Raw genomic sequence first — 22,511 nt, 5'->3', positions numbered from 1 at the left:
GGTGGAACATGTGTACGTTAAAAAGTTGTTTTAGTCGTGCAACAGCAAACTCCGATTGGACAGATAGTCTAGCTAGCTGTCTGGATTTACCCTGTACCAACTGCCTGGGCAACCCTTTGCTAAGCTAACTGTTAACATCCCTGCAGTCGTACAGAGACATATCATAAAGTAAGCTATAGGAAATTCATGTTCTTTTAATTTGCACGGAAACTTAAACACAGCGTATATTGTAGGCACGTTTTCGAGTCTGCCCTCTCATTGGCTACCGCTCTGCTAAAAGTGACTCAAATCACTCCTCTCTGCCTTCATTTCAGCTGCCTGTGGAAACCCAGCTTAATGCCTGTGAAATATGCAATTAACCCACTGTGGTTTTCCCCTCTAGTTTTCAGTCGTCATTAATGAAGCACTGGATGAATTCTTCCCGCCTGACTGTGGGGTGCAGATTATTGCAGAGCCAGGCCGCTACTACGTGGAATCTGCCTTCACACTGGCAGCAAATGTCTTTGCCAAAAGAGTAATCTTTGATGAGATGGATGAAGATAGCGGTAATGTATAGATATGTCTTTTGAAGCCTCATTAATGGCCATTCAGCCATTCAGCCACTGACTGAGCACAATCTTGGCTCGCAGGGTGTTAGTAAGTCACTTTGTGCAGAACCCAAAATACCTGGTTGCAGTTGGTGGGCCATAGATAAAATGAGTTTCCTATCATTTCCAACATCTCTAAAAATATTGCACAGTTGCCATTTTAGTAACAAGCATTTTTTTCTCCAGACGGTGGGGAAAACAGCCCTGAGAGAACGATGATGTACTACCTTAACGATGGAGTGTACGGCTCCATGAGCTGCGTTGTCAATGACCCTGCTCACTCCAACCTTGAACCGTATCTTCACAGGGTAAATATTAAACCCTATCGCCACATGAGAAAGCCAATATTGGACGATTCTGCAAAACACAAGATTACGTCCAATGCCAATGATTTCAAATTTTTGCTATCCACAGTATCTGTGCATGGTTACTACCCAATGGCTAAAGTTAACTAAAGACCTAAAGGAGAATTGTTTGTTTAAAAAAAAAAAAGTGTAACACTATGTCGGATGCTGTGATGTGGATTCATTATTTTGATGTCTGTGCTCTACACAGGTTGTTGACAGCAGCGAGCGGAGATACTGCTCTGTTATTTGGGGTCCAACCTGCGCCTGCTGTGACAAAATAACTGACGGCTACTGGATCCCTGAGTTGCATGTTGGGGACTGGCTTCTCATCGACAACATGGGCGCTTACTCTGTCAGTGTATCTACTGACTTCAATAGCTTTGAAAGAGCACACGTTTACGCTGTTGTGACAGCTGAGACATGGCACGCCTTAAACCTTTCTCAGCTAGCTAGCTAAAAAAAAAAAGTCTGTGAGGAAACCTATAATGGTCCAGACACACCGAACCGATAATCGGCCGTTGGACAGTGTGGCAAGGTCAGTGACTCGAGTCTGTTCGGTGTGTTCTGTGCCGTCGTCCGTCGGCCTTCATTTTGGCCGATTGGACATGTATAATTGGCGGGGAGGGCACTGCCGGCAGTCGGACTCAAATGACCAATCTGATTGGTGGGTGCTAACCCGGAAACTGCACGGCCTATTTCTCTCTTAAAATAGATATAGATAAAATAGATAAAGATTACAGAAATTGGCAGGATTTTATATTTTTTTTTGAAAGTGTACACCATCTTTGTCCACTATGGGTTTTTTTGTGGGGGTCTAATGTAAACATTTGGGATATCCTAACCAAGGTTATTTGGCCAGATCTTGATCTGAGGCCTCTAATTTCCGGTGTCAATACTTATATTTACCTAAATTTTGATTAAAGGGCAAGTCTGTGTTTTTGTGAGTTTTTCATGTCATTCTGTAGCTTCCTAGTAGTGTGCCTTGTGTATTTAAATCCAAACATTCACAATTTCGTCGAAGTAGGTGTTTTAGTGTCAACACGCTGCTCCATTAAACAAAAACAGTCTTTTCACCTCACAGGACACGGTAGTGGCTAGGCTAACGTTACCACTGCAAAAGCGGCGTCCATAGTAGTATGGTTCCATGCTGCTATTTTTAAACTTAGCACAGCGAATGCCGCCTCAGCTAGTGCTGGCATTCATATTATTCATAACCTCATTGATTAGCTTACTGTGAAGAACGATGGATGGACTCGACTGTCCTACGGGCCTGGTGGTGACCTAAAGCGGGCAAAAGCAAGGAAAGAAAAAGAGCTATCAATTAAAATATACAAACCAAAATCTGCTTCTGTGCCCCTACGTCCTCTGGCCGAACCAGGCCGGTCCTCCCCGGGCAAAGGAAGAGAAAAAAAGAGCCAACGCAGCAACTAAGCCTAAGAAATACCAAAGAAGGTGTACTGATGTATTGGATGAAGCATTTGCTCAGATTAAAACACTAGAACTCTGAATCTAAGAGAAAAGAAAAATAATTTGAGATACGTGTTTAATTTGTTAACCCCCCCCTCCACACACGCTCCAAGATACACAAAAAGAAAAGCCAAGCTAATGTTGGTTGCTAATGTTTGCTTTTGTTTTGGGATATCTGAGTCTAGTTCCCCTGCATGTCTTTTGCTGTGTAATATGTTTGATTTGCATGTTTTAAAAGTCCTTCACTTGTATTGCACCATCAACAAATAAAAAAAAGATAAGCTGTGAGGAATCCAGACAAAACGTGTATAAATTGTGGGATAGCTTATTTTTTTTTATTTTTTTTAGGGGCCCGTAAATGGTGCAGATGATCCATTAAAAACCTTATATCACAATACAATTTTTTTTTTTACACATGAATAATCCTCTCGAATTCCCGTTAAACTCTTAATTACATATAGCATTTTATGGTGAAAACTTAAGGAAAAAGTGGCAAATATAAGCGGCAAAATAAAAAAGTGCTTCATTTTGCCACTGCACTTAAAGGCTTAGATTATTATTCTGTGTCTGACAACATTACAGAAAGGATCCCTACAGAGATAGACCTTTTAAAAACCTCTTTAAGACCTTTCTGTTTCACCAGAAACAGCTCTGAGGTCGCTAGCGCTAAACCCCACCAGACTCCTGTTAAAAAAACAATACTTTTAGCGTGTATAGAGATCATTTCACATGTACAGTATATCGGTAAACTGTGTGTTTATGTCAACCAAAACTAGAGTTGTGATGGTTGGAAAAGTGGAAAGACGACCCAAAACGGCTTTTCATAGTTTTCTTTTGTTTCTGTCGACTTTGAATGAAGTGTATTTTGCAATGCTAAAATTAGCGTTTATTTACATGGAGTCTGGTGGGTTTAGCGAACGCAATTTCGCGGATGTTTTCATGTTTAAAGAAAGGATCTTACTCTTTAACAGAAAGGTCGACCTCCATAGAAATCCTTTCCATAATGTTGTCAGACACTTAGAATATTAATCTGAGCCTGTTAAAATAAATTAAAAGTACCAAAAGGAAAAGTAGGCAACTAATTCTGCAAAATAATATATATTTTATTGTTGTATTGTCATGTGTTCATCACTAATGTTGCAGCTGGTAAAGGTGGAGCTCATTTTAATTACATTATATGCTACTGGGTAGTTTTAATCTATAAATATACACATTTATTTATTAGTTGACTATGTTTTGTTTTAATAATTGGAAACTGTAAAGTAACTAAAGCTGTCACATAAATGTAATGCAGTAAAAAGTACAATATTTCCAACTCAGAGGTAGTGGAGTACAAGTAGAAAGTAGCAGAAAATGAAAATACTGAAGAACAAGTAGGCTACCTAAAAATTGTACAGTATGCTACTTGAGTAAATGTACATTGCACCACTGATCTTATCTTATCTTGTTAAAGGACACTGGGTAGAATCGACTTTTTAAAACGATGCCAACCGCCATTTAACTCAAGAGAAGACTTTTTAAAATGCTTTTATTTTGAAAGCCGGAGGGATGTAGCGGAAGTTGTGTAGGTTTTTCCTAGTCTCAGCGATGCTTTCCGACGGAACATAGCTAGTTAGCATAGAATGTGTTTGTCGGTGTTAGCTGAGCGTAAATAAGGAATACGAAGTTTAATTTAGTCTCCTTTGACTATCTGAGGTAAATGTCCAAATTCCAGCATCTGATGAAGCAGCGGAGGGACGCAGGTTGGTTTTCTTTCTCCTTCTGGGGAACATATTTACTGATAATGTTCCGTGCTAAGCTAACGTTAAGCTAAAGCTACACTACCCACACACAGTCTGTTAGCAGCTAGCTCCTGCTAACACGGTGTTGTGTGTTTATGAGGCTTTCTGTCGACGCTTATTATTATTACTGAAGTGGTGCAATGCAACTAAGTACATTAACTCAACTAAACTCGAGGTACTTGGTCTTTACTACATGTTCTGCTACTATTTACTGCAATACATTAGCTACTTCATGTCTGACATTAGTCTGTCCAGTCTATCATGCACACCACCTTACGCCGACTGTTGGAGCCTTATTGGAGGGAGAATATAATAATAATAATAATAATAATACTAACGATACACATCACATTCTCAGTACAGTACACAGATGAAAAGCATTAAAACATCAATAACCATGTGATACAGTGAAAACCAGAGCTGCAACTAACTTATCGTTTTACTCACTCAAGTTTGCGTGAGGCCTAAGGCTTGATTCGTGGTCCTGCAGGGGGTCCACGAAGAGCTTTCATCGTAGCCTACGTAAGCGGCCTGAAGTTCATACATTGTGCGTCGATCACAGCCGGGCCGGCGTGTGCGTGGGGACTGTGTGATAGAGAGAGTGATTGTGTGTGTGTGTGTGTGTGTGTGTGTGTGTGTGTGCGCGCGCGCGCGCGCGCGTTGTCAGTGTCATTTCCCCCGCTTCCCATTCATGTCTATGGGAGCAGCCGTGCAATGCGTTCCGGTGGCGTCGCGGGGACTTTGGAGAAGCGGGGGTGTCACTACTCTGTGAGTCGAGTGCAGATGTGAGTTGCGCATGCGTCACTTTGCGACAAGTAAGCTACAAGATGCTAATGGGAGACTTTCTGTAATGTCAGTACAGTTAAAAATGGACCTACAACGAAGTTCGTTCACTGCTGGCTACAAGTTAGCAATCAAACGCAACAAAGGCTGTCACTTGAATGGCGTTTTGAGCTAACGTTAGCAATCAATAGATATCATAGATGGCGAAAACGTTTTTGAAATGATTCCCATCTTCCGTTATCGTTTGTAATGAGAAAAGTGTATTATTTTATGGATTTCACGACTCACGTCGGGCAGTGACATCGGGTGTCGAGTCGTCTGCTCCTCATTTGCATCAAGTTGAATCCAGCCAACTTTATGCAAATGAGGAGTAGGGCTGCACAATATGAGGAAACTATCGAATTAGGATTGTTTTGACTGATGTTGCGATTGCGATATGATTCACAATATTGGAGGGCATGATCGTTTTTGTATCATTCTCATTGAAAATGATTCATATTGAAAGAAATGAAATTGATTGTAGTGTGATTTTTTTTTTTGCGAGGATCTGTACCAAACCAGATTTTTTTCTTTAGTCTGTAGGATAGGATCTGCAGGCTGGGATGTCTCTGCAGCACCACAATACTTCATTCAGAACAGGTTGACACATATTTTGCCTTTAACAAATATTGCAAATAACTAGCGTGCAATGCTGGGAAGCAGGGCGTTCCCATTCGTGAAAACAACGCGTATACGATCACCCAACCATGTGAGAGTGACGGCGATTAGCTTTCGGAGCGAGCAGCGACTCTAGAGTCCTAGTGAGAGAAACAAAGTGTCTCCCCTGTGCTCTCTGACCACGGTGGGGGAAATCTGTAGCAGGAAGAGTTAACCCTCTCCTTGATTTCATGTTGTTTACGGAGAAGGAGAACCAGGAAATGAGTCGGAAATGCAACGCTACCAAGACAAAGCCGAGCGAAGATTAAACACATTGACAGGCTTGTACAGTAATGTTAGCTCTATGGATGTATCAAGAGAATGCGTTTTTCCCTCCAGTTCTCGGGCCTCGGCCTGCTTCGTTCCACTATGATCTAACGTTAGCCTAGTGCTAAATATTAAGTAGCTGCATGCTAACGCGAGAAGGCTGTAATCTTGGCGGCCAGTGCCGGTCATTTCTCCCCAATTTCGGGGTCAAATTACTGCTGGGACCTGTCTGGTTGTGTAGTATTTGGTTTAGAAGCCTTTGTTGATTTTTCACAATACAAAGTCCTGCTACATGCTCCGTTGCAGCAGCTCCAGCTTCAACTAGTGACGCAACAGCGGAGGGTTAGGGTTACAACCATCAAGGCTATCCAAATTGACCGACAGCTTGAAAAAAAGTCACATTTCTTATATGCGCTAACAGCAATAATAATAAAAAAGAACACAGGCCTGTACGTTGAAAGTGCTAGTTGAATTTCAAAAAAGGTCCACAAGTGAACATGCAATGTATGAAACAAGAACACATTCTGGTGAGAGTTCAGGCAGTTTTCACGGTTGACGGGAAGACAACGCTAGGGTTAAAAAGGGATTTTTAAGAAGCCGACAGGATGCTGGATACTAGTAACGTTTTTATCAACGGAACAGCAACAAAGACTCAAACTGAAACCAGCAGTAATACAGAAAATAACAGCAAAATAACTGCTAACAACCAAAATGCCGACCTCGCCCTTCTCCTGAAGCTCATTTAGCTCAGCCTCGCTTAATTGGCGCGTACCACCTGGATGAGTAGCCGAGGGTGAGATCTGGAAAATACCACGACCCGTAGATAAAACAGGTATTGCTGACATTTCTAATATAGATATACATGTGCATCCACAACAACAAGCATCCCACAAAATATAAAAATGGCAATTGTTGCAAAACTTGTGGTACGCCTAAGGAGTGCCCAGCCCCTCCCTGCTAAGGGGTCATAATCATGCAAACCTGCAGGCACTCTTCGTAATTGCACTGGTGAGCAGCTGATTCCCTCACAGGCAGAACCAGGGGAGGGACCAGGGACGTCGAACGGCAGCTGATTGGACGAACGCGTCACGTGGGGTCTGGCTTCTCCCGAATTTCAAACCCGACCGTAACGGCGGCTCGTTCGGAATACGATCCCGTATTTTACGAAAATAGTTCACTGAAACGTGTTTCTGAAAACGTTTTTAAGCGAGAAATAGTCTGTTTTTTGGATCGACAAAGGTCAGTTAAACCAGGTACTGGTAGCTTTGGCACTGTGTGCAGGTGCCAAGTCCTGTTGGGAAATGAAATCTGCATCTCCATAAAGGTGGTCAGCAGCAGGACGCATGAAGTGCTCTAAAACTTCCTGGTAGACGGCTGCGTTGACCCTGGACCTCAGAAAACACAGTTGACCAACACCAGCAGATGACACGGCACCCCAAACCATCACTGACTGTGGAAACTTTACACTGGACTTCAAGCAACGTGGATTCTGTGCCTCTCCTCTCTTCCTCCAGACTCTGGGACCTTGACTTCCAAAGGAAATGCAAAATGTACTTTCATCAGAGAGCATAACTTTGGACCACTCAGCAGCAGTCCAGTCCTTTTTGTCTTTAGCCCAGGCGAGACGCTTCTGACGCGGTGTCTTGTTCAGGAGTGGCTTGACACAAGGAATGCGACAGCTGAAACCCATGTCTTGCTTACGTCTGTGCGTGGTGGTTCTTGAAGCACTGACTCCAGCTGCAGTCCACTCTTTGTGAATCTCCCCCAACATTTTTGAATGGGTTTTGTTTCACAAGCCTCTCCAGGGTGCGGTTATCCCTATTGCTTGTACACTTTTTTCTACCACATCTTTTCCTTCCCTTCGCCTCTCTATTAATGTGCTTGGACACAGAGCTCTGTGAACAGCCAGCCTCTTTAGCAATGACCTTTTGTGTCTTGCCCTCCTTGTGCGAGGTGTCAATGGTCGTCTTTTGGACAGCTGTCAAGTCAGCAGTCTTCCCCATGATTGTGTAGCCTACAGAACTAGACTGAGAGACCATTTAAAGGCCTTTGCAGGTGTTTTGAGTTAATCAGCTGATTAGAGTGTGGCACCAGGTGTCTTCAATATTCAACCTTGTCACAATATTCTAATTTGAGCCCCAACTAAGTATTGAGGGCTGTACATGCTCATACTTTTCATGTTCATACTTTTCAGTTGGCCAACGTTTCTAAAAATCCTTTTTTTGTGTTGGTCTTAAGTAATATTCAAATTTTCGGAGATACTGAGTTTGGGGTTTTCATTAGTTGTCAGTTCTAATCATCAAAAGTAAAAGAAATAAGCACTTGAAATATGTCAGTCTGTGTGGAATGAATGTATACATTATACAAGTTTCACTTTTTGAATGGAATTACTGAAATAAATCAACTTTTTCTAATTATATGACCAGCACCTGTATTTACAATGTGCATAAATAAATAAATTTCATTTATACCAGTGGATGTTTACACACTAGGTCAAGTATTGACGGCATATTATATCGTCTATCACGCCTATGGCAATTATGAATGGCGAAAAAAACATCTCCAAGATAAACTATGTTTCTTTCATTTGCAGAATGACAAAGCCCCGAAAAAAGCCGTGCCCCTCCTGTCGGGCCCCAAATTCCCTCGGGAGGATGACATGTGTGGAGTGCGTCTGCCCTCTGCAATTTAACGAAGGCTTAAAAAAAAAACAAGCCAAGCTGAACCACTGTCGCTGGGCATCCACTGTCAAGTCTCACAGGAACTCCAGCAGGAGCATTAGGTCGGCCCAGCTATCCGTGAGTTGTCATCGCTCTAATTTAAAAAAGGGGGGTTGGCCTCTCAGACTATACATAATGATCTCATTTATCTTGCTTTTAGTGAATGTGGAAAGCCACCAATAGGGCTGTAACAAACCATGATTACTTTTTTCGTCATTGATCAATTTGCCTGTTACACTTTAACGTTATCACACCATGTATGAAATATCTACGTATTGTGCCAGAAGGCCCAAAGCTTAGCTTGCTAAGAGCTGAGCAAAAAGGAATTAACAGTCCCTCCAGAAAAACGCGATGATGCGATCGCATAATTCAATGCATAATCAGCCGAAGTCCGCATATTTATGCAGGGGGCCCGCATTTTTTTCAAATACGCCGCACTTTCGCTGCACAAATTGCCGATTTCCGCGCAAAATATGTGGGGCTTGCATGATTTCATAGTCCCCGCATTTTCGTTGCAAAAAAGTCACACATATCTTAGCAGAAAGTTGAAAAATGTTGCCTTTTGTCTTCACACAAGAGCAGCTGTTTTCCCCTGTTGCCATGGTGAAACCGCAGTTTTTGCAAGTTCCTGCAATTTCATTGCATAAAATTGCATAAATATCCCGCATATTCCATTGCAGTTTTTAAGAAAAGGTGCCGCATAATCAAGGATCTTTTGCCCGCAACAATCACAAAAAAACTCCGCATTTTTCTGGAAGGACTGCCGTTTAACATTTCTTGTGCTGATAAGCCTCACTTGCACATGGCTAAACTCCTGTTATGCTAATGTGTCAAGGCCAAGGTGTGAATAATAATCATGTGGTAAATGCATAAATCTTTCTTCACCGTTTTCTCACAGGTTTTTAAACTCAGTGCCCTTGGCTGCTGCCCGATTCTTTTCCTTGGGCGTCAGGGCCGCAACGGGGAGATTTGCGGGGACATAGTCCACCACATCTCTCTGACTGATGGGGTTGTCCAGGAGATAGTGAAGGAAATGAGGAGACTCTATGAGCACCTCCTGAAAAGTAAGATCATCCTTCTTAAGATTTAACAATCGTGCGTGTCAATACATTCAACCGAGGTAAATGTACACGTTACATCTTGGGTTGGGTACATTTACCAGAGACGTTTTACAATAACATCAGCTTTTAAGTCCTTACACGAGAAGGCTTAGTGCGTTCGGCTTTTATGTGCGGCACAAGTCCCATATATGTACTAGGGCTGGGCGATATGGGGAAAATCAAATATCATGATATTCTTGACCAAATATTTTGATGTCGATATTGTAGGATTGACAATTGGTGCTTCAACAAAATATTATTTACACAATGAGATTTTTGATAAATAATCAGAAACGTCGATTTAATGACAAAGCGTGTAAAGGCAAATGATAGAACAGCTAGAACAGTCTGTTGATTTCAGAAAATGACACCACTTTACTCTAATCCAGCCTTCAAAACCAAGAAAAGACCACACTTCATATATTACGATTTTACGAAATCCAAAATCTAAGACGATCTCCAGTCTCGTATCACGATATCGATATAATATCGCTATATTGCCCAGCCCTAATATGTACGTTTTAAACTCGCACTGATCCAACACGCACTGTTGTTTGGTGGTTTGATTGTTTCTAGTCTTTTCAGATGAGAGTTAATGTGTTGACAATACTCCTTATTTTTTGGAAAACGCGAGTCACAATTTGTTTGATTTGAAAAGCTATTTTATTATGTCAGCTGTACAGCAGCTGTATACTACTATCTCTGTATGGATGTAATATTATTTCTATCTTTGTTGTCGGTCTGGCTCAGGTTAAACTCTTTGTGAAACATGAATGCCACAGAACGTTCTTTTATTCTGCAGTTTGACAGTCCGTTATAACGGAAAAAAGAACATAAATAAACTACTTTAACGTAGATTTTCTTTAGGGCTTTATTACGTGGTATCGGATCGGTGCATAAACTCCAGTACTTCCCGATACCAGCATTTTAGGCAGTATCGGAGCCGATACCGATCCTGGTATCGGAACATCTCTCCCGGGAAGCCCCGGTGGCTAGTGGAGAGTGTCCTGTAAGGCTCGGTCCTTCCCATGGAGTATGGCCTGCTGCCTACTAGCTCTCCTGTCTCTCTGTCAAGTTAAGCATAAAATGTAAGAGGGGTGGATTTACTAGAATTGTTGGGACTTTATAAATTATAGAGTGGTCTAGACCTACTCTATCTGTAAAGTGTCTCGAGATAACTCTTGTTATGATTTGATACTATGAATAAAATTGAATTGGATCTTGGGCACAGCAGCCCTTGACACTGAGCTTCTTGACAGAGCGAGTTGCTCAACAGGTTGCACCTTTTTTGCACGTGGAGACCTCTTGTGAGTGAAAACGGACTTAACTGACAATCGCCCGACTACGCCACATTCGGGGGCCCCAGCCACATGCATCGTCGTCCGGCCGTAATTATCTTAACCTTAGCTCGGAAAGCGGACAAATATTTCCGAACAATTACAAATTGTAACTGAATTGACTTGGATGAGTAAAAACGATATTATTGTCATACCTGCCTCCAATTTAGAAGGTGGAAAAGTGTTGTAATTATACAAGTTAGAGCCTAATGTTAAACAGTATGTAACGTTAAGAAGGCTATGGCTCACTAAAGTCTAGCTGTACTGAAGACAATGCATAGCACGTGCAGACGTTTTTTAGGCAAGAATCCCTTTATATAACTGTTAAATTTACAAGGCCCTTGAATTATTTATTTGTGTATTTATTGCAAACAATTACCACATAACATTAAGAAATTATTGAGGATGAAATAACTATTTACATATTTAAAAAATCGGGACTAAAAGATGATACAGTATGGTCTGTAGGGTTAACGTAACTATGACCGTTCATAGCGCTAATGCTCTAGTGAGGCGCTGGCTGAGCATTCATTTGCAAACACTGCGTTGGTCCTCACTCGTCAGACAACGCGCCAAAAATGCGGGTCTTTTCATTTATTTTGAATGCCTGCATCCGACCGATAACCACTGACTAGGGCCGAAACGATTCCTCGAGTGACTCGAATAATTCGATTACTAAAATTCCTCGATGCAAAACGATTTGCCTCGAAGCTTCGTTTAGTCAATGTCACCAACGTATCGCTCACCGTGTTTCCGCACGAAGGATTATTACTGTCGCACACCGGGCTTGACGCTGCTGGCGACACATGCCATGAAGACTGACAGCGCAGGTTACAAAGAGAACGAGCGTAAATAGTGAGGGGCTAAGAGAAGAGACAGGCTGGAGAAAACAACAAAGTGTCCAAAGTTTGGAATCGGTTCAAACGTAATTAAAATGAAAACTCTGTACAATGTCCACGAAGTGGACCCGACGATGAAACTACACCAAACACAAAAACTAAGACAAGAAAATACGTGGTGGTGACCACAATTTGATCTAAAGAGCCGACTTGTTGACCATCCCTTAGGAAAAATTGCTGATTGTTGCGCACCACTCTCTCTCACTCTCTCTCTTCACAGAGAAACAGCTGAAGTGCATAAGTGTAACACAACTGTGCGACATTCTAATCAAATATATAAATAAAAATAGGTTGAGTATAACTAATATTTACATATAGGCCTATATACAGATCAGTCTCAGGTTGAAAGTTGTAGTTCTGAAAGTTAAGTTGCACAACTTAAGGTCATGTTTATGTATGTTTAATGTATGCCTTATTTTGAGGTTGTTAATTGCATTTCAGAACATGTTTTCTTTAAAAACAATGTAATATGGCACTTAAATGCACTTAATGGTGCATTAGTTTTTTGAGAGATGATATTGTAAACAATGTAGGCAATACAAATGTTAGTTAGCTACCTGGTGTCGGCTTCGCTACGTGGAATGGATGAGTACACTGGATATTTTCTACAGAGATGATGTAGCAGCATGTTAGCAGCTTAAAATGATCCCAAACTTTCTGTCGTTTTCTCTCGCCTGTCTCTTCTCTTAGACCTTTGCTATTTTCGTCTTCCTTCATTTGTAATCTGGGCCGTCAGTCTCGTGCATAGACAAGTATATAAACGTCTTGTGTCCACAGAAGCGTCAACCTGTTGTGTGCGCTAGTAATTATCCTCCGTGCGGAAACCCAGTGAGCCGTACAACCTTAATTACGTTGATTTAGCGAAGCGTCGAGGCAAAGAATGTTGCTTCGAGGATTTTTTGTAATCGAATTATTCGAGTTATTCGAGGAATCGTTTCAGCCCTAACAGTAACGTTACAGGATCAACATCGCTGGCTATCGTTTTTTTTCATTTTAGGCACAGTGAAGGGAAAAACTGAACGCAAGCATTGAACCGCTCAGGAGTTTGTGTAACAGTAGGTGACTGTGTCCTGCAACAGCAAAGCAGAAGTCGCTTCAACTCTTGCGTTGTCTCTTTTCCTGCCATCTTTCTCCGCTGCCTTCACGTGCGGTTGGAAATTTTGACAGGTTGAAAAAAAAAAAAAAAAAACTAACGAAATTGCCCTTTAAGATTCACGTTGATGGCTGTGTATCTGTGTTTCAGGTTTACCTATGGATGTCCAGAAAGTGATTGTTGGTGAAGAACAGCAGCAGGAGTGGAGCTCCAGTCTGGAACAGGAGGACACAAAGCCCCCCCCACACATTAAAGAGGAACAGGAGGAACTCCAGGCCAGTCAGGACGGAGAGCAGCTTCGAGGGCTGGAGGAGGCTGATATCACCAAGTTCACATTCACTCCTGTCCCTGTGAAGAGTGAAGATGATGAAGAGAAACCTGAGTTCTCACAGCTTCATCAAAGACAAACTGTAGAGATTAAAACAGAATCTGATGAAGAGGACGGTGGAGCATCAGAACCAGCCATGGACTCGGATCCAGATTCACATTCAAAACCTGGTAATAAGACTGGAGATTCTTCTGAACTTGAGACAGATGACAGTGCTGATTGGAAGGGGACCGGAGCACCTCAGTCCGGTTTAAACTCTCTGAATGGTAACAAAGTCTATGGCCATGAGCTGAGATGCAGTACTGGTGAGAGAGAGTGTGGAAACAGATTTGGCCCCGGCGGACATCTGAATTCTCACGCAGGAGAGAAACCATTTAGCTGCTCCGTCTGTAAGAGAGGTTTTTTAAAAAGTGGACATTTACATAGACACATGAGAGTCCACACAGGAGAGAAACCGTTCAGCTGCTCCGTCTGTAAGAAAGCTTTTACAGGAAGCGGAAGTTTACATATACACATGAGAATCCACACAGGAGAGAAACCGTTCAGCTGCTCCGTCTGTAGGAAATCTTTCAGAGCGAGTGGAAACTTACAGAGACACACCAGAATCCACACAGGAGAGAAACCGTTCAGCTGTTCGGTCTGTAAACGAGCTTTTATGGAGAGCGGTAATCTTAATAAACACATGAGAATCCACTCAGGAGAGAAACCATTTAGCTGCTCAGTCTGTACGAAAGCTTTTAAAGAGAATAGAAGTTTACAGAAACACATGAGAACCCAACACAGGAGAGAGACCGTTCAGCCACGTGGACTGGAGATCCAGTCTGGAAGGAGAGCAGAGAACCTCACTCAGGTTGAAACCCTCTGAAAATAAATGAATTATTTAAAAGTGATATGAGACGCAATGCTCTGTGGGTCCTTTTAAAAGTCCTAAAATCCAATAATGAATAATTATCAAGAAATTGCTCGGATTATGAACATAATGTAACTGTTGAAATCCATGGAATTCCAAAGATTAACTTGTTCATTTTTTAAACTGAAAGCGTATTTGTTTTCAAAATGGAACAAACAACCAATGCATTTGACCCAATCCCTCTCCTAAATGGCAGCTGTTCTGTAGTCACAAGGAACAGCCGCCCAACTCCTCCCGGCAGACTCCCCAGTCTTCATGACTAAGTCTGAAGTGCTGGGACATCACCAGCCCTCTAAAGGCAACAACTCATGCTGTTCTGGGCTATTCCTGCGCTCCTGATATTCTTCTCCAGCAGATGACGCGAGTGCCTGCTCACAGTAAACCAGTTATCATCACTGACTTGGACAACGTCCGCCAGCTAACCTGAAACAACTGAAGAAGAAAAGCAGTTAGCACCAAGCGAACTACCAGGACTGACGCAAACGGCTTCATCCAGCCTGCAGGATTGAGATGCAGCACAACGGAGACTGCATCACTTGACCTCAGCACCAGCTAAACCACAGACTGATCTCATGAAGTGGCGTACGTACGACACGCCAATTCGTATGCCATTTTTAGCATGTTATCAAGACGCATACTCGCGCTTATCAACGCCGTTTGGCCTCCATTGACTTAGATTACCTCGCGATTGTGTGTGAATATATGCCGTAGAGAGTAGTATGAAAGGGCGAAAATCCACGTAGTGAGGTTGGTCGGGGTGGTGGATGGGTCAAACACAGGACTTTCACCCAGGAGACCGGGGATTGTGTCACATTTCCTAAACCCAACCGTAGCTTTCTTCTTTTCCTAAACCCAACCGGTTCTTCTTTTCCTAAACCCAACCCGTCCGCTGTATACGGTGCTCAAAATGCGTACAGATAACACGCCACTTGGCTTAAGAAAGTGGGTGTGTATATTTACGTGAAGTCATGTCATATTGTAAACCATCTCATCTTTGTAAAAAAAACAACACAATTTTCCTCCTTTTAGCTTAAGTCTTTTAGTTGATTTAAATATTGTGTATTTTACTTTAGCCCATTTTGTGAATAAACTTTTTTTGGGAAAATACGTCTATGCAACTTTGTAAAAAAAGAGAATTTTGCTAAGCTATTCTGTGACAAGAACGCCGAAATCTTTCAACTTTTGCTAGTTATTGGTATGTTCATTTTGAAAACTATTAATTCCAGATTGATAGTTTAGTATATTTCTTGATCTTTCCAAGTGGTGCCCCGCAAAAGGCGACTTCATTTACATTAAATCACATTGGTAAATCATGGAACTTGCTAATTATTTGGGATAATTATTTGATATATTATATGAAGCCTGGTTCTCAACTTTTACTTTTACTTCTATAAAATTGCAATAACTTTAGTCTCACTTTTAAATGTGTTTTAATAGCTACTTCAAGAAGTGATAACTTCAAATTGTTTCCGTTAACATTCCTTACATGTAATAGTGCTCAGTACAATTTCAACGAGCTCTGGTTCAAGAACAGCACATTTTGTGCTCGGTAAAGCCTGTTGAAAATAAATGTGAAGCCCGATGAAAGAACAACAAAAAAAAAAAAAAGCTCAAATGCAGAAGTCATACGTTGCACAGGGGGAGGGGGTCACAAATACATGCCGCAATAAGTCACCAGTAAACCCCTGCCATCACTGAATTTTCTGTATTCATGTAAGTGACCTCCGGACACGGTTTGGCTCTATGGCAACATCAAAAGCGGAGTTAAAATAGACTTTGCACAACATGTTTGAGTTTTCAACATTTTCTCATAAAAAAACATTACGTATGCATGCTCACAGATATGAAGAGAATACATTGCAATTGTACTTTTGAGATAGGCTTGTTGTCCAGTTAAGGATGTCAGGCCTTGGGGGTTCTCGACAGTGAAAAATGTACTTATTTTACAGTTCTGGTGGCCAAGTGGGAAAAATGGGTTTCTTAACAACCAAATTGCCCCAAAATAACTTGGATGCATACATGTACGTTGTATGGAACCAAGGTTATTATAGTTTTGCATTTTTCATTATTTTTTATTTTTTATTTCGTTTGGACTTTTTGTTTTCAAATTCAGTTCAGTTTTAATTAGTTTTTGAAGCGGGTTTGCTAGTTTACTTTAGTTTTTATTTTTTGAAAATGCTTAGTTTTTATTAGTTTTAGTCTTTTTTGTAATGTGGGTTATTTGTCAGGGGCAAGATTCAAAAAGGTCAGAAAAAGTATTGTGTAATAACAATTTTAGAAATATGTATTCAACAATAACACCGGTACATAAAATATACGTATGATGTAGAGCACAAATATGTAAACGGTCTACACAAGACGCCGCAATAAGTGTAGAATGTGTAAGTGACGTGTTCCAGGAAAAAACCTAAATAGCCAACAGACTAAAGAAGACATACATCAACAGGTGTTTTGAGCTTTGGTTCGAGTAAAGTTGCGAACTTTTTTAAGTCCATCGACTCACACAGTTGTGTGGACATCCCAGTATCAATACACATTAACCCACGCTTCTCCCCCCCCCCCGCTTGTGTTCCTGTGTATTTACTAACCAGCAGCTATCGGGTGGCTGGTGAAAGCCCGCCTGCAGTGTTCTCTGTCCTGCTGTTGTCTCCGTCATGCTGCCTGGCCCTGTATCCATACATCCACGCCCTGTATCCTGTAAATTGTCCCAGAAATGATTGCGATAAACGGTAATATTGTCGTTCCGACCATTTTCATCTAATATAATGATAATGGCATAATGATGCAGGTACACCTTTTCAAAGATCAATAAACTTTTATTTCTAAAGAATTTTTAACACTGGAACTGGAAGACATTTTAAATATCCACAATAAATGAACAAAACAACCAAAAACAAGAAATAAATCAGTCTCCGTTAACAAAAAATGCACTGGAATAAAAACCAAAACACAATCAAAAACAAGACATAAAATGGAAATAAAAAAAATAAAAAAACAAGCATGCAAATGGAAATTATCGCGGCGGCCGGAAAAATGATCGAGCTCATTTTTATTTATCATGCAATTAATTGATTTATTGCACATCGTGATACACGAAACCCTGGGTTGAACCTGAAGTTACCTCGTTAACGCCAAATCTTGCTTCGTAGTACAGAACTCTGGAGTTTTTGCTTCATAAATCTTTTAGTCATGGTGTGGCATCGTCCACATTAATAGTGAGTCAATTTAGATAATCCCACTATTTGGTTGGCATTACTGGGGACGCCCACAAAAACGCCATTTCCATTTATGCCGTGGGGGGGGGGACAAACCGTTCTAATGAATGAGTGTAGACCTTGATAGCGGTTAATCTCTACTCTGTTGTATTCACGGTTGTTTCTTTGCTTGGTACAATGCCGAAAAGTTGCTGTGTTGCATTCTGCGCCTCTAATAGGTTAAAAGAAACCCTGATCTTGAGTTTTACATACTGCCGAATAGACAGACGGAGCCGGTGTTAATATCACTAACGTCGCTGCTACAGGGCAAACTGCAACAGTCACACGGAATTTATTAATTTAACACGCTAAGACACACTAGTTTTTAAAGGACAATTCCGGCGCAAAACAAACCTAGGGGTTAATATGTTAACCCCTAGGTTCGGAAACATGTTTTCATGCTAATCGACTGTTTGTAGCTTGAAACAAGCTAGCGCGGACCGCTGATTAGCTTACAACGCTAGTATTCGGGGAACAGGGAAAGTAAAAACAAATCGCTATTTATACCACTAAAAAGGCTCAAAATATCAGCAAACTTCAACGGTAGCATAATGAGGGTCCCTAAATGTTAACCGAAGTTAACTCTCTCGTAGCTCCGTGAAAGGGCTACGAGAGAGAGAGAGCTACCGGTAGTCAATGCCGCAACACAGCCTCGTACTTCGGGGAAACTGGTGGTGTACCTGCGGATATTGTGAAGCTATGGCCACCGAAAAGGAGTGTCTGTGTTGCACGGAGTGGGCCCTGTTGCGTCGCGACACCCAAGAGACTCAGTGTTTTGTACAGTCTGAAGATTTCCCCTCTCTGACAAACAGGGCTGTACTTGAAACTTTTTTCTTGAAATAAATTGGAGACGGCGACCCAGACGGGAGGGACCAGTTATTCACTGAGTAAGTACACTAGACAAGTTATGCAGAGTACGATTATTTCAGATATATTGAGCAAATTGCTTTTGATTTTAGTTTGCATCGCCAGCTGTAAGTCATGACTGGTTTCCAAGACGATGTAAACATGAACGCGAGTGTCTTTATAATATATCTTTTCAATAAACTATCTGTACACTAACAAAGTTCTCAATGCTTCGGTTAACATTTAGGGATTCTCATTATGCTACCGTTGAAGTGTGGTGATATTTTGAGCCTTTTTAGTGGTATAAATAGCGATTTGTTTTTACTTTCCCTGTGCCCCGAATACTAGCGTTGTAAGCTAATCAGCGGTCCGCGCTAGCTTGTTTCAAGCTGCAAACACATTCGATTAGCATGTTAACATGTCCCAGAGAGCGATTGAGTGGGTATACAGCTGTTATTAACCCCTAGGTTCGTTTTGTGCCGGAATTGTCCTTTAATATAGCTTTAATAAATGTGGGACCTGGGGTTTCCGCTTCCAGCTGAGATGAGCTAGACGAAGGTACCGACCGCTCCCGTATTTTATTTTCGCACATAACTGCCATTTTTTTTTCTTCAAAAGACTGTGTTGCAAAGTTGTGTATATTAAATATTAGATTGCTACGAGTCACAGTCGTGCCTGAATAGTCAGGGAATGACAGAGAAAAGAAAAAAGTTAAGCGTGGCTGCGAAATCAGACAAGATGGCGGAGCACGAACAACTGACTATCAAATCTTTAAGAGAAGAGTTGACGCTCTCTCGTATTGGTGCATTAGCAGATTTTAGGGCTGAAATATCTACCCTGAGAGAAGAAATTAAACAAGAAATGGAAGCCATACGTTCTGAGACATCCTCCAGCCTGCAAGGACTGTGCCACGAAGTCGAGGAGGAAATACACAAACTTCGTCAAGGCCACGCTCAAACGACCACCGAGCAAGCTGACATGGCACAGCATCTCAATGATGCCATAGAGTGAATCCAAAAGCTCGAAAACGAGAACGAGGTGAAGTCCAAAGAGGTGAAACGGCTATTAGATAAGCGCACGGACCTAGAAAGCAGAAGTCGACGGCGGAACCTGAGATTTATCGGGATCTCTGAAGGTGCTGAGGGAACCAACCCCACCAAGTTCATGACGGAGCTTATACATGAGGTCCTGGGCGCTGAAGACTTCACCTCTCCAGTAGTTATTGACCGAGCTCACCGATCGCTAGCCCCCAAACCCAAGATAGGAGACCGACCAAGACCGTTGCAAGTTCGAATGCATTATTATGCACAGAAGGAGAAAATACTGGGTTTTGCTAAAGGCAAGGAGCGCCTCCTGTACCGGGGTTCACCCATCCATATCTAACCCGACCTCCCAGTGGAAGTGAGCAAGCTCCGTGCCACCTTTAATCTGGTGAAAGTAAAACTACGTGAGGCGAAAGTCAACTACAGCCTCTTCTACCCTGCAGTCCTGGCCGTCACCCTGAATGGCATTCGCCACGCATTTAACTCTCCGGGCGCTGCTGAGGAGTTTTACCGTACCAAGATTTCCCCGGAGATGCGTGTGTAAACCTGAGTCCACCTTAGAGGATTAAGACCGACTGACTCTGGGTCTCTGAAAAACGTTCTGCTTGCGGGACGGATATGAACAAAGCAACCGCTAATTCAGGAACTATTTTTCCTTTTTACTTGCTTTAATAAAAGCCACAACGGGAGAGTAAGGTATGACTTAGTCAGTTTATAATGCAATGCCTGCTATGTTCAATGTCTCTTTCATAAGTCACTACGGTATGTTGAAAGCGTTTTGTTATTGTTCTTGTGAGGGATTGGGCACTAACGTTAACACTGTAGATTATAATCTTACTACTAGTTAGCAGTAAACATGCCGGCTGGTTTTTTAGTAACGCTGAGCTCGTATTAGAATGAACGGTGAAGATCCTCAGAGAGTAACCGTTCCGTCAAAGGACTGACAAGACGGCTGATCAGACTGTATGGTATTTAGCATTTTGTATTGGTATTTTGTTTCAAAACTATTTGAGATTAAATTGAGCATTCTAGTTCTGCAATTCAAGGAGCGAAATGTATATATTCATAACCTGCGACTGCCTCCTACTGACTACAGTGGCCCCATAAGCCAAAAAGCGCACGGACAATTATCACAACGTGCAGATTTGTAGAAACAATGTGCTTGTGTTTTTTTTCTTCTTTTTTTCTCTTTCTTCTCTATTCCGAATGGCATGTATTATGCCCATTATGGTGTGTTTGGTTATCACAACACATTACTGTTTGCTGCTCAGCGGTTATGTGCAATATAATATACATATTCTTTCTTTGTTGAAAGGGAGCTAAGCTTAACAGAAGGTTTAGTTAAGCTGTTGTAGTGTGATAACAGTATGTTGAGGTTAATGCAAGAATGGTTGTTTTTTTTTAGTTTGTTTTATGTTATCCCCTCCTTTAGAAAGTTGCTACATGAGTCCCCTATTGATGCGAGTAAAACTACAAGGAGACTTCTCAGCTTAGAGTTTAATGACTAATAAAAATGTTACAGGAAAAAGCTTGGTACAGTACGCCAGCTGGAACACTAAAGGCCTAAATAGTGCAATCAAAAGAGGTAAAGTATTGGCCCATTTAAAAAAACTGAAAGCAGATATTATGTTCCTGCAAGAGACCCACCTAAGAAATCAGGATCACGTTTGCCTGCGCAGAGGCTGGATAGGCCAAATATTTATTTTTCTCAAAAAAAATGTTGCCGCCATTCCTGATTTAAATTCACACAGTTTGATCCTGGGAGGCGATTTTAATTGTGTTCTCAATCCCCAATTGGATAGATCATCTGAGACAGCTCAACCATTAACTAAATCAGCTAAATGAATAGATTCTTTTCTTCAGACATATAGTATGGCGGACCCCTGGCGATTTAGAAACCCTGTCACTCGCTCATATTCTTTTTTTTCTCCTGCTCATATTCACGGATAGACTATTTTATCATTGATAGGAAATTTCTCCCTGCAATCAAGTATTGTGATTACGAGGTAACTGTCCTATCGGACCATGCTCCTCACCTACTGCAACTTGCCTTCCAAAGCAAAAACTATTACTATTATTTGTACTCGCTATCGAGCCATTAGCTATTGTCTTACGATCTTTGGAAGGCTATGACGGGTCTCTTTGTATGCTGATGATTCATTGTTGTTTGTAACAAATCCACTAAAATCAATACCTAATATTATGTCTGTCCTGGGGGAATATAGAGCGAGCTATTCCCTATTAATACGGAGGCCCTGAGTCTCTCATACTCACACCTCCCGTTTAGAGTTGTATCAAGCTTTTAAATACTTGGGTGCGACTCTTGCAAGGAACATGTCTGACTTATTTAAATTTAATTTTAAGGCCCTCCTTGAGCGCACCATGGCTGACTGTGATAGGTGGTCCCAGCTCCCCATTTCATTAGCTGGCAGAATCAACATACTCAAAATGAACACGCTTCCCAAATTTGTTTTTATTTCAATGTATCCCAGTTTTTATTAAAAAGTCATTTTTTTACAAACCTGGATAACGTAATTACTCTCTTCATTTGGAATAAAAAAAATAAAAAAAAGGATAAGAAAAGAATATTTAGAGGCCAAAACACAACGGGGGTATGGGACTACCTCACTTTCAGTTTTATTATTGGGCATGCAATGTTCGCGTCCTGGCCTTCTGGGTCCGACCATCTAGGACTGAAAGCGATCCAGCTTGGCTGCAGATAGAGCAGGCGTCATGCTGCCCTACTTCCCTGACCGCACTTGCTTTCTCCTCATTACGGTTGCCTTTACATTTCACAAAGGATAATCCAATAGTTACGCAATCCCTTAAAATATGGTCCAAAATAAGGCAGCAATTTGGATGGCAGGGTTGTTCGCTTCTTATACGCAAAGGTATTAAATCAATGAAAGATATTTTCATTAATGGAATATTCCCTTCCTTTGAACAATTGCGCATTCAATTTAGTCTGCCACAAAATCAATTCTTCAGATTCCTCCAAATACGTAATTTTATTAAATCCGATACATCATGCTTCCCCACACTACCTAACGTTA

At 41.5% G+C, this 22,511-nt stretch overlaps 2 protein-coding genes across 2 annotated transcripts in view; both read left to right on the top strand.

Moving 5' to 3' along the window:
- The window catches only part of LOC144512533 (ornithine decarboxylase-like), a 13,086-nt gene extending 11,695 nt beyond the window's left edge, over positions 1-1,391 (top strand). Inside the window, exons 7-9 of the mRNA XM_078243265.1 lie at positions 383-545; positions 774-895; positions 1,143-1,391. Coding sequence (XP_078099391.1) covers positions 383-545; positions 774-895; positions 1,143-1,391 — 534 coding nt within the window. The remainder of the gene's footprint in view (positions 1-382; positions 546-773; positions 896-1,142) is intronic.
- A 2,598-nt stretch (positions 1,392-3,989) lies between these two features.
- Positions 3,990-15,446, top strand: LOC144512815 (uncharacterized). The gene is made up of 4 exons (XM_078243757.1): positions 3,990-4,143; positions 8,522-8,726; positions 9,547-9,712; positions 13,228-15,446. The coding sequence occupies exons 2-4, from the start codon at positions 8,523-8,525 to the stop codon at positions 14,268-14,270; spliced, it is 1,413 nt and encodes a 470-aa protein (XP_078099883.1). The 5' UTR covers positions 3,990-4,143; position 8,522; the 3' UTR covers positions 14,271-15,446.
- The last annotated feature ends 7,065 nt before the right edge of the window (positions 15,447-22,511 follow it).

This window comes from Sander vitreus, chromosome 24 (genome assembly GCF_031162955.1).
Source record: "Sander vitreus isolate 19-12246 chromosome 24, sanVit1, whole genome shotgun sequence".
Taxonomy (NCBI): domain Eukaryota; kingdom Metazoa; phylum Chordata; class Actinopteri; order Perciformes; family Percidae; genus Sander; species Sander vitreus.
The sequence above is the reverse complement of the archived record's forward strand: the minus strand, read 5'-3'. Positions and strand labels throughout refer to the sequence as shown.